Consider the following 12,634-nt stretch of genomic DNA (forward strand, 5'->3'; position numbering starts at 1 on the left):
CACAGGGCCCACGACCGATCTAAATTACCCAGATATAAATTTATTGCCCATTTTCAATGGGAAAGTGCCCAAGCAACAATCGCTCGGCTAGATTGCCCAGCAACATTGCTCAATAAGTTGCCCTGTGTATCATCACCTTCAGTCTATTCCTCACAGAGTTACATGAAGCAGCCTCTCATCCGCTTTAGATTCAATATGGCGTCTAACCTGACTACGGGCAATGACTAGTCTGTACATACAGTGTGAATAATATAATGGATATAGGTAGATAATCTGTTCAGCTCTAATAATGCACTTTACATACACATGAACACATTCAGCCCGGACCGGTGAATAAGTGGACCTGAGCGACAGAGATAAAAGAGTTCTAATCTTTAAACATCCCATTTCCCGCCTGTTAATGATGAGACAAACTCCATTTCCGAGCGAAATTGGAGACACCTTTCCTTGACATTCGACAAAGAGTTGTTTTTTGTTGAATGCACAACAAAACGTAAAATATTCAAAAATTCTCCACGTTGTGAAGTTTTACTAAAACTATAGTAAAACGTCTTTCACAGCAGAGCCGTTGATGAATCCAGTTTTTGTTTCCACTTTGTTCAGTGGTATGGAAAAGCTATAAAGTCATGGAAAGTTTTAAGGAAACAGTTGAATGGTTATTTTTTTATAGACTTTCACGTTGAATTGTGTTTGAAAACAGTTCTAAAACTGATAGTGTGCATTCGACTCTTGGTTATTAAAATTCAAATGCTCGCACAACAACAACGCCCTAACAACGTGCTTTATCCATAATTACTCTATAAACAACTTTTGAATAAAACGTTGACCACATAATAAGAACTCTGGCTGAACTACTGTCTGTTTTTCTCTTTGCAGACATGTCTCCAGTCAAGGGAGGAAATAAGATTAATGGTCTTAGCCAGCACTATGAAGAGAAGGTCCGCCCATGCATTGACCTAGTGGACTCTCTCAGGTCATTAGGGGTTGAAAAGGACCTGAACTTGCCAGCTATTGCTGTCATAGGTGACCAGAGCTCAGGAAAGAGTTCTGTGTTGGAAGCCCTGTCTGGAGTGGCACTACCTAGGGGAACAGGTACAGTACAAGCACAATTCTATCTATCGTTCTATCTATTGTTCATCTGTCTGAATCATAGATCTGAATTTATTTACTGTGTTATACTGTATTACTTAAGTGTTTAGAACATTTCAATTGTAAGGAAGTCTGTTCAAATAAGAAACTGACTATCTAGTATTTAAAACACAGGTATTGTGACACGCTGTCCTCTGGTACTGAAACTGAAGAAAATTACGAAGGACAACAACTGGCATGGATTGCTGTCATATAAGGATCAAATAAAGCAACTGAAGGACCCTGCTGAAATAGAAAAGGCTGTCTTAAATGGTCTGTATACTTAGCCTACACATTTAAGTGTATACAGATACAGTTTATTGAGTCTTTAAAATGGTTGAATTAATTGTGTTGTCGTCTGTGGGATGTTTGTGACATGGTATTGTTTTATAGCTCAGACAGTATTGGCTGGAAAGGGAGAAGGGATCAGTCATGAGATGATCACTCTGGAGATCCAGTCCAGTGATGTCCCTGATCTCACTCTCATTGATCTGCCAGGTATTGCTAGAGTTGCCACTGGCAACCAGCCAAAAGACATCGAGAAACAAGTAAGACTATTTGTACAGTATGTAAATGTTTCGAAATGTTTATAGCATTCCAATATTTTGGATATAGCTCCTTTACACACTGTTTCTTAAACCTTTAAACATAAATGCTGGAGCAGGTGGTTATTATGGTTATAGGAATTTCAAATAAAATTACAGGTTGGACTGTGCCATTTATAATGAACGTGTGTCAAAATACAAACCAAAAACGTATATTTTTTTTATTCAGGAATAAAGTCTATCCCTTCAAAATTACTAATGTTGTTTTTCTGTAACAGATAAAAGATGTCATTGAAAAGTTCATTAAAAGACAAGAAACCATCAGCTTGGTTGTGGTGCCTGCAAACATTGACATCGCCACCACTGAGGCACTGCAGATGGCATTCAAAGTAGATTCAACCGGACAAAGGACCCTGGGTACGTAACATTTCACTGAATAAGTGAAGTATTGTCAAATGCATTGTTCCTGTTTTCTTGATAGTAAAATAAAACACTGATAAGAGTGTATAGACAAATATTCATATCTGCAGGTATTCTGACTAAACCGGACTTAGTGGACAAAGGCATGGAGGAGACGGTGGTCAGAACAGTCAATAATCAAGTGATACAACTGAAGAAGGGCTACATGATCGTAAAGTGCCGAGGCCAGCAAGACATCAATGAGAAGCTTGATCTGGTCAAAGCGCTGGAAAAAGAAAGACTTTTTTTTGATGAACATGCTCATTTCAGGCAAGTCTTTTCTCTCACAATTGAAGCATGAGCCATTTCATGTCTGTGGAAGAAAAACAATGGTGTGATTTATATGCAGGCAAGATGTTAGTGAAATATAATCTAATACTGTATATATAATGTTCATGACAATCATTTCACGTTATATTTTAGTAATATTTTTCTGTATGTGTTGTTGCTGTTGTTTCACAACAATGACACTTTATATATTTATACATGTTTCACATAACCCACTCATAAAACGTATGCAAAATGCTGTAGTTATGCTGCAGTCCTCAACTTCCTTGTCATTATTTTAAATTCATTCTTTCCCTTCAGGTCTCTTCTTGAGGAAGGAAAAGCTACAGTACCCCTTCTTGCAGAAAGACTCACAAAAGAATTGGTTGAACATATTACTGTGCGTATGCAGAGAAAGGCTGCTCGATTATGGCAAAAATCATAATCACGATTATTTTGATCAATATTGAAATCACCATTATTTATCATAATTAGGATAGGGTTATATGGCCAAAATCCTATGTGAATCTCTCCGTTTTTTCACAAGGAAATTATGTTGCTTTGATATCAAAAGTTTAGATCCCACTGAAATGTCACAACTCTCTATACCAATTTCGATACCAAAGCGGACACTAATACTAGACTAATACTAAACTAATATAAGTTAAAAAAGTCCTCAAATAATTATTGAAGACAGTGAGACAGTCATTAATACAATTAAAATAGATTCAAATTACAAATAGGACAAATATAATATATACAAAATTTAATAATGCTTTAAGTTTTAAATGTAAGTCTATCTAACAGTATAATATTTAGCTAATAAATCAAAGCTAAAATTGGATTAATCACTCAGCCCTAACAAAGAGTTACAGCAGAGACATTGACAGAAAAGAGTAAATGACTTAAAGTATAGAAGACTAAAATCAGAATAGGATACAGAATTCTAGATTGCCTTTTGCTTTCTAATTTCTAATATTTCTTTACCTTTAGAAAACGCTGCCACAGTTGCAGAAACAACTTGAGATGAAATTAGAGAAGACGACTGCGGATCTTAGAGCACTGGGAGATGGAGTTCCAACTGATGAACACGAGAGGAGCAATTTTCTGATTATGGTAAAAATCTTAACAGAATAACTGTACATGTTGCACCCCACATGTTTTTATGTGACTGTAACGGGGTTCAGATGTTACGGGAAGAAGGAGGCGGGAACCGGCGGACATTCAAACATATTTAATAAATAAATACACAAATACAAAAATGAAAGTAAAAGCCAGCAGCCCCTCACGGACGACTGCTGGCAACACAAACCAAAAACAAAACATCAACTAAAACACAGGCCTGTCCTCTCTCGCTCTTCACTGTCGTCGCTCCTCCTTTATGCCTCCGCTCCTCCGTGAGAGATGCGAGACCGGTGCGTCTCACAGGTGTAGCTCATCATAATTACGCCACCGGCCTCGCGCCGTCCTCCCACGGCCCTCGGCCTCGTCCTGCTCGCCACAGTGACCTTTTTTTCAAATCTCATAACCTGATGAGATTTGCACTCTGCAGAAAATTCGCCAGTTCAGTGATGCCCTTGAAGGAGTAAAAAGGGCAGAAGAAGATCTAAGCTCAGACATGAGGGTCTTCACCAAAATCAGGAAGGAATTTGGAAGATGGAAACGCGTTCTGGATGACAAAACCATAAAGAGTGTGTTAATAAATAATATTTTGTTTACATTGTAGCATACATTTTAAATGATCAGTGACAGTAATGTTGCTTTGTGCAGTTTATATTGCTTTAATATTATTATCTTTATTTTGCACTTTCTCTGATAAAATAATGTATTATTTAAATCTTTAATTTACAGAAAGTTTAAATCTGGCACACTACAGGTAGTTTATAATGGGTTAGTGCTAGACATTTCAATTTTTAATAAATCAGTAAACATTTGACCATGACATAAATGAGAGGGAAGATTGGATTCTTGAATGGAACTCTGTTCTACAATAATCTCATTACAGGAAAGCAGTTCACCCAGTTAAGGCTCCTAGTGTCTACACTACCAAGCCACTGTAGCCTTTAAAGGACAATCAGTGTGTCTTGTTGTCTCTCGACAATTAATGTCAATCAGCCATCAAGCTTGTGAGATTATTTCTTGAGTTCCTTCATAAATTAATTTAAGCCACTTCTGTGCAGCATCAAAACTTCTCTGTGGGCATGCAATATACATGCTGTTTGAGTTGAACCCTTTGTGCTGCAGGGGTGTGTACTTCAAGATTTTCTTTCATCTTTTCTCTCTAGCGGAGGAAACCCTCAGAGATGAGGTAGAAAAGTATGTTAGGACTCGTAGAGGAAAGGAGCTTCCTGGATTTGTGAACTATAGAACTTTCGAAAACATTGTCAAGAAACACATTGAGGAGCTGGAGGAACCTGCTTTAAAGCTGCTCAAAGATGTCACAGGTGAATGGCAGTATTTCACGATGGTTTGCAGTGTTGCATGCTAAAAAATAAATTCAAATGCATAAATTCGGTGATGTATATCAAGTATGCATATAATTTACTATGTTGTGTCTTACTGTAACTCCTTTGATTGGCTGTTTTGTTTTCTTGTGTCCTTTATTACAGACATTGTTCATTCCTGTGTGAACTGCCTTGTTAGCTCTCATTTCAAGGCCTTCTCTCACCTATTAAGGGCCACCAAAGATCCAACTGAAGATTTTCTCGATGAGCAGTTTCAGAAAGCTGAGGAGAAAATACAGTCTCAATTTAAGATGGAGAGGATTGTCTACTCCCAAGACCATCTGTACAGCAATCAGCTTGACACTGTAAAACAAAGTCAAACAGTTCTTGTGCAAAGGCAGTTCATCAGTGCAGATGTACGCGAGATGACACAACATCTCACTGCCTATTTTACGGTAATCATTTGAAACATTTATGCATCTGTTCACATACCTGAAGATTTAGGAGTCTTTTCTCTTTAATCTCTGTGCGTAATCTTTTTGCCACTATTGCCACTTAGCAATTGCAAGAATAATGATTGTTTTCCAAAAACGTATGGTTGGTTTTCTTGTAGTTGTCTCTGTCTTCCATCTTGGGATAGCAGAAAGATTTTAACGTCAAAAACACATCACCTTCTCCTGTCATATATGCAAGGAGAGGTTAAATTATTTGTGGCAGAGTCTTGAAATAAATATTAATTTAGCTTATTATGGTTTACAATGTATTTGAATGTACTTTGTGTGTATTTGTAGATTACTTCTGACCGTCTGGCTAATCAAGTTCCACTGATAGTCCAGTATCACATGCTGGACCAGTACATCTCTCAGCTTCAGAATGCAATGCTTGCCATGATTGGAGGGAACAATCCAGGAATGCTGATCCAAGAAGATTCCACTGTTGCACGTAAAAGGAAAGAACTGAAAGAGCGACTGGAGCGCCTCAAGAGTGCAGGCAAAGTCCTGTCCAAGTTTGTGCATTCTGTATAATTGTTAAGTGTCTGTTGTTCATTAGTATATTTTTGCTGCTCCAATCCCAGATGTTTTGCTCAGAATTGCAATGGGGTGTCATTGGAGTTTATTTTGTACATGTACGTACAGTTTACCGCCAAATAGTTAAGATGGTGTTTGTGGAAATTCCCTGCTAAAATTCAATTTAGGGACATGTCTTGTTTTGGAAACTGTCCCACAGTTTGCTTTACACTTATAAGAAATATATTTTCTATTTTATGTTATGTGTGCATCCAGTTTCCTAATTGTTCATTTAGTGATCCCTAATTTAATATTAATAAGTTAATAATAAGAACCACATAAATCTAGAAATAATAACTTCAAACATTTACTCAAGATGTTATGATGCTGTTCTTTGATAAATGGAAATTAAGGACACCTTTAAAGAGAACTTGTCACTTGGCAAAAGATTTAGCCTTGGACTTTTGTATTTGTAATATTTTTTCATGTATCTAAGAATTCACTTTATAACTTTAAAATAAAAAAAATGGTCAAAGGTTGTTATGGCGGTCTTTAAACTAATTAAGACACACACACACACACACACACACACACACACACACACACACACACACACACACACACACACACACACACACACACACACATATATATATAGCATTTGTATATATAAAGTTATGCTTATTTATATAATTACGTTGTCATGTTATTGTTATTAATTAAACTCTGATGCAGCACATTTTTAAGGCCTAGATTGTGGGTTGGCACAGTAAACTGTAGGTGGCGATATGTTTCTATGATTTTCCATCCATCAGTAACGGCGAAGAAGCAATTGGTCCTCCATGTCCTCCTCGCTCCACACCATGTTTGCTCTGCGCTCGCTGTTCCGTACTGCCCACTTCAGATATGCGGCTGCTGCTCAGTTTCATGCATCTTCAAGCTGCAGTAGCGCAAAAGTCGCTGTTGTAAGTAGTTATGCAGACCCAAACTGGCGTTGCACGTGACTCTTGTCCGCGCTCGATGTCAAAATACCTAACGTTACACATTTTAGTGTCCCATTTTAGAACTGTATTGTGTGAAATTAATAGATTTCATGAACATCTGCATTTCAGTGGGGTTTTACCGTGTTCTGAAAGTAGTTCTTTCTCAGTTCTGGTAGAGGCGCTTCATGTCACCCTGTGTAAGTTGGTCATTTGCATACAACATTAGAAATCAGTGACACTTTTATAATACATGTAATGTAACGTTACGAGAAAATAGTCACTGTCAGGGAATAATTATCTCAGAATAAACCCCGACGGGCAGCGGAGTATGAACACAGCTACAATATTACAGTATTATTCATACTGAAGTTCTTGTTTAACCTTCACTAATCGATAAAGGAGAAAAGCGAGTCCCTGGTGACATGAGAGTACAGCCAGCCGCCAGTATCATTAAAGTGATAGTTCACCCCAAAAATGTGTCATTACTTACCCTCATGTTGTTCCAAACCTGTATGAGTTGCTTTCTTCTGTTGAACATAAAAAGATATTGTTAAGAATGTTGGTAACCAGAGAGTTGACAGCACCCATTGACTTCCATAGTATTTTCCTACTATGGAAGTCAATGGGTGCCGTCAACTGTCTGGTTTCCAACATTCTTCAAAATATATTATTTTGTGGTCAACCATAGACTGTAAAAAATGTGTTCAACAGAAGAAAGAACCCCATACAGGTTTGGAACAACATGAGGGTAAGTAATGACAAAATTAAAATTTTTGGGTGAACTATCCCTTTAAGACAGTTGAACATTGATTTATCGGTTTTTAGTAATCCGTAAGGCTTTTCATATGTTTTTGTTTATTGCTCTCCAGCTCGTCACAAAACACAAGCCAACAAGAGTTCTGAGTTCTAACTTTTAATCTTTATTCACTAGGTGTTGTCTGGATGTGGTGTTTATGATGGCACTGAAATCCATGAGGCATCAGCGTGAGTAACTTACTAGTTTTTTTATTTTTATGTCTCTATAATATTTTTCTTTCCTTAGTTACTCAGCGGATTCACAAAAATCTACTTCTATAAGGGACAGAAGGTCTCTTCGTTGCATGGATTTCATGCCAAGTTTAACTTTAGGGCCTAGGACAGGAGTGTCCAAACTCGGTCATGGAGGGCCACTGTCTGTCCTGCAGAGTTTAGCACCAATTTACCTCAACACACCTGCCTGGAAGTTTCTAATATGCCTAGTAAGACCTTAATTAGCTGGTTCTGTTGTGTTTAAATGGGGTTGGAGCTTAACTCTGCAGGACAGTGGCCATCAAGGAACAGGATTGGACACTCCTGCGTTAGGAGTTCTCCACTACTGTAAAATATGTCACAATTAATGTCCTATTTCAGATTTTTTTTCTCTCAGTGTAACCCAAATGTGTGTCTTTATGCTATTTTGATTTATGCTTTATGCGAGTTATTGCTTGAACTCTTTTCTTTTGCGTGAATATTCGTTTTTGCTATATGTTTGTGTATGTAGAATCCTTGTGCATCTAAGTCGGGGAGGTGCAGAGGTTCAGATGTTTGCTCCCGATGTGTCTCAGATGCATGTGATAGACCATGGCAAAGGTCAGCCAGTGGAGACCGAGTCGAGGTGAAGTGTCCTCTCAGAAATTCTGTGTAAAGATTACACTGTCAAAACAATTCATTATATACCTTAGCATATCTGTACACTTTTGTGCTTTTGTTACTGTAGGAGTTCAATTATTAACATATTATTAACTCACTCAACTTTTCTTTTTATATAGGAACGTCTTATCAGAATCAGCGCGTATCGCAAGGGGCAACATCACTGACCTGGCAAAACTGAGTGCCAGTAATCATGATGCGGTCATCTTCCCTGGTGGTTTCGGTGCAGCTAAAAACCTGTGAGTGCGACTAAATGTGATAAACTGGACTTGCCTTTTTAAAAAAAAAGTTTTAAACCAATGCTAACTTTTTGATAAACATTGTTTGCATTTAGATGTATTTTAGCTTGCCACTGTTGTAGTCCTCATCTCTCTGTATATTGTCTTCTGCATCTTTACCATCATCAGGTCAACATTTGCTATTGATGGGAAGGACTGTAAAGTGAATGAGGATGTGGAGCGGGTTTTAAAGGACTTCCATAAAGCAGGAAAGCCAATTGGGTAAGTCGTTATAAATTACTATCTATATTCTCCTTATTTTACAACGCAGAAGTAAGAGAATATGAATGTGAGACTTCTGATTCTTTTGCCTCTATAGATAAATCTGTATTTCAGTGGGGGTAAAAACTATTTGCGCTACAAACCAGTGTGTTTATAATTACGAAAATGCTTAACAACATAACAAAACTGTAAGCTGATGACAGCAAAGGCCAGAAACGTTCAACTTACAAATGGCAGCGTCCGCTCTTTCATTAAAAATAAGGTGGAAAGTCCACTGATTTGGTGTCTTTTTGTGCTTTTATGTGTTAAAATGTATTGTTATGGAAATATCTTATGTTGGTGTTGCAATCATTTAAAGTTATTTAAGTAAAATTTATGTTCCTGAGGTCTGGACAATAAAAAGGCCTAAAAAAATGTGAAAAGTGAAAATTAATTTAAACACTATTTAAATTTGTATTTATAATCTTATAGGTTAAAAAAAACAGAACCAGATTACAATGGCTGGCAAGGTTATTAAAGTTGAACAAAATAAGGAATGCATTTTAAGTCAGTAATTTCAAGAACTTCAAGTGCTATGATAAGTAAGGCCCTGTCCCAAATTTCAGTTCACAGTTATTTGTATAGTGCTTTTCACAACACATATCATTTCAAAGCAGTCTGAAAAGAAAAATGCATGCGTCTACAATACAATTTAGAGTGTTCTGTTATCAGAGATGACTGTGTCCAAGTACACAGAGTACAAATCACACATTTAGCTAACAAATGTATTCATTTAAGGCAGAAACAATGAGTTTAAGCCATTATTACAAGTTGTAAACATAATGATTACAATATATAGAAATTTAGCATTGTTGCATGTTGATTCAGAGCTTGCATCATCTGAAGTCCAGGAGTTGACGTCATCTCTTCACAGGTGTTCGGGCATCTGAAGTCTTCATAAGAGGCTAGATCCAAACTGGAGCTGACGTACTCTCTAGTTACCTCAGGAGGGGCATCCTGAGATAAAACAGAAGCAAATAGAAAATAATTAGCATAGCTGCTGTTCATTACATTAAGTGTAATCATCTGCATTTGATCTGATATGACTGGTGTACATGGTTAAGAGATGTATTATGTGAATGCTTGGCTAAAAAGATGTCTCTTTAATCTAGATTTAAACTTGGAGAGTGAGTCTGAGCCCCAAAAATTATCAGGAAGGCTATTCTAGAGTTTAGGAGCCAAGTGTTAAAACGCTTTCCTTCCTTTAGTGGACTTGGATATTCTAGGTACAACCAAAAGTCCAGAGTTTTGTAACCTTAAAGGTGGATTGTTTGGTGATAGAAGATCTGTTAAATACACAGAAGCTGAACCATTTACGGCCTTATAAGTCAGTAGCAAAACTTTGTAATCGATTACAGAACTTAATAGGTATCCAAATGGCACATTTATGTGGACTTACAATGTCCAATGCGAACATGTCTGTACAAGACTGTTGGGTGTCCCATTTTTCATTTTAGGTTTCAGAAGGGTGCTTGCGAGCTGCCCCTTCGCAGCTGATATGCGCCCTCGTTGCGCACTTTTACAGAGCCCGTACTGACCCAAGCTCCGCAGCAGACTTCTACCTGACAGTCAAAGTGCCATTATATTGCGTTAAGTGTGGACTCGGAGAAAGACCGCAAGATCTTAGGGTTCCATTTGGGACAGGGCCTAAAAGTTATGATGTGCTTTGAAATAAAAAGATTATATTTGTCAAATCAGACTTTATATGGATGCTTTTTTTTTTCTTTTAAAGCACTGACTCCTTGTCTTCTGGCCACCAGGTTGTGCTGTATATCTCCAGTGCTGGCGGCGAGAGTTCTTCCAGGTGTGGATGTGACGGTGGGTCATGAGGAGGAGGAATGTGGGAAGTGGCCATATGCTGGTACTGCACAAGCCATCACTGCACTGGGAGCCAAACATACTGTTAAAGAAGTCACCATATCCTACCTGTACAGACTGAGCTCTTCTCTTCTCTTCTCTTCTCTTCTCTTCTCTTCTCTTCTCTTCTCTTCTCTTCTCTTCTCTTCTCTTCTCTTCTCTTCTCTTCTCTTCTCTTCTCTTCTCTTCTCTTCTCTTCTCTTCTCGTCAAAATTATGACATACTGTAAGATAAGTAAGGGTTAATGCCCAATGAGGTGTCCACTGTCCATTGTCAGGTATTAATGGACGACGGCGAGGTGTGAAAGTCCATTAATACCTGACAATGGACACCTCGAAGGGCATTAACCCGCTTATACCATGGTCACTTGCCAAATAACACATTTTTAAAACATTAGTTTATATTTTAATTAGTTTTACAATCGAAATCTAAAGTTTTTACAAACAATAACTTGGTTTCTCTGGTTACGCCTGACGGTTTATTTAGCAACCGGAGATATTTATAGTCCGCTCCGCTCGTAGAACCCTTCAGTTTACTGCCAGTTGCTATGGTTACTGACAGCTGATGTAGCCAGCGCATTTATTTATTAATTAAGAAACGGTAAACAGTCAGTTTCACCAGAACTCCTTTACTAGGTGTCCTCCATCACTTTTTAATGGACACCCTGCAGCCAATCAGAATTGAGTATTCACCCAGACCATGGTATAAAAAGTCATAATCATTACATACAAGTCATAATTATGACTTAAAAAGTAAAAAATTTTAGTGTCATGATTTCAACTTGTCTTATTTAATTTACTTCTCATTAATGTTATGAGAGCTTTGTTCTTCTGAATTAACCTTAACCTTCCGTCCTTACGAATCTCATGTGGACCAGAAGAATAAGGTGGTGACCACACCTGCATTCATGTGTGAAACAAAGTTGCACTTGATTTTTGATGGGATTGGTGCTATGGTGAGAGACGTCCTAAAGCTCAGCGGGAAGTAAAAGTTCAACCAGTATATCAGTATCTTCATCATTATCACTCATATAGGATCTGTATCAGACTGCATAAATGAAAAAGAGTAGGCTATTTATTGTTGTGATTTTTAGTGATTTGCAAAACAAGACTGTGAAAGACTTGACAGACATTAATAATCAAACTTGTATCTGCCTGACAGTATTAAATGGTATTTTGGTGAATATCCAGCAGAGGGCACTCTCTGTTTTTGAAAAAAGTAAATGTGAAGTAAATGTAGCTCTATGATTTCTTAATTTTGAAAACTTTTAAATGTAACTTGACAAGAAAAGCTCATCAGTAAAAAAAAAAAACTGAAATGGAGATGTCAGAGTATCAACTTAATACAGTGCACCAATAAAAGCTTAACGTGTCTGTGTTCTTTAAATATATTAGACACCGTGTGTTCAAATATGAAGTTTGAAATTGAAAATAAAGTAAATAATTTTCTTAACAAAATATATAAAATGACAGTGTCTAGTCATTTAGTCAGAACTTAATGTAATGCAGTAATGTGCTAACTGAAAATCAAGTTATTTCAAACTCAAAATATTTTCTTTAATAGTTGACAGTAACCTATAACTGAATGACAGTGTTGTGTGCCATTCAGAATTAAGTTGAGAATGCCTTTTAAATTACACTTCAATTCTGAATTTGAATTGAGTTAACAAACAGGATGCAGAATTGCAGTTCGAATGTGAATGTACACTACCATTCACAAGTTTGGGATTGGTAAGGT

At 37.3% G+C, this 12,634-nt stretch overlaps 2 protein-coding genes across 3 annotated transcripts; both read left to right on the forward strand.

Moving 5' to 3' along the window:
- Positions 1 to 878: 878 nt before the first annotated feature.
- On the forward strand, positions 879 to 5,868 carry LOC308692865 (interferon-induced GTP-binding protein Mx; the record flags this gene model as incomplete). Its single annotated transcript, XM_081369299.1, has 11 exons — positions 879 to 1,092; positions 1,264 to 1,401; positions 1,522 to 1,676; positions 1,952 to 2,090; positions 2,204 to 2,402; positions 2,721 to 2,799; positions 3,393 to 3,515; positions 3,952 to 4,090; positions 4,685 to 4,843; positions 5,009 to 5,298; positions 5,635 to 5,868. The coding sequence occupies 11 exons, from the start codon at positions 879 to 881 to the stop codon at positions 5,866 to 5,868; spliced, it is 1,869 nt and encodes a 622-aa protein (XP_081225425.1).
- A 750-nt stretch (positions 5,869 to 6,618) lies between these two features.
- On the forward strand, positions 6,619 to 12,269 carry gatd3 (glutamine amidotransferase class 1 domain containing 3). 2 transcript variants are annotated; one of them, XM_081369219.1, is made up of 8 exons: positions 6,641 to 6,815; positions 6,963 to 7,030; positions 7,765 to 7,817; positions 8,353 to 8,466; positions 8,621 to 8,740; positions 8,909 to 9,001; positions 10,801 to 10,957; positions 11,757 to 12,269. In XM_081369219.1, exons 2-8 carry the CDS (start codon positions 7,019 to 7,021, stop codon positions 11,883 to 11,885), a joined length of 678 nt encoding a protein of 225 aa, XP_081225345.1. In that variant the 5' UTR covers positions 6,641 to 6,815; positions 6,963 to 7,018; the 3' UTR covers positions 11,886 to 12,269. The 2 variants fall into 2 exon arrangements, with proteins under 2 accessions (XP_081225344.1, XP_081225345.1); XM_081369218.1 differs by lacking the exon at positions 6,963 to 7,030 and having other exon boundaries at positions 6,619 to 6,815.
- Positions 12,270 to 12,634: the final 365 nt, after the last annotated feature.

This window comes from Scardinius erythrophthalmus, assembly GCF_964197995.2.
Source record: "Scardinius erythrophthalmus genome assembly, chromosome: 6".
NCBI classification, from domain to species: domain Eukaryota; kingdom Metazoa; phylum Chordata; class Actinopteri; order Cypriniformes; family Leuciscidae; genus Scardinius; species Scardinius erythrophthalmus.

Bases quoted from the DNA above. Each gene is read 5' to 3' on its own strand.
- gatd3 (XM_081369218.1), top strand. From the start codon at position 6,693: ATGTCCTCCTCGCTCCACACCATGTTTGCTCTGCGCTCGCTGTTCCGT. The intron at 7,818-8,352 runs GTGAGTAACTTA...TTGTGTATGTAG, and splicing joins GAAATCCATGAGGCATCAGC to AATCCTTGTGCATCTAAGTC. The intron at 8,741-8,908 runs GTGAGTGCGACT...TACCATCATCAG, and splicing joins TTCGGTGCAGCTAAAAACCT to GTCAACATTTGCTATTGATG.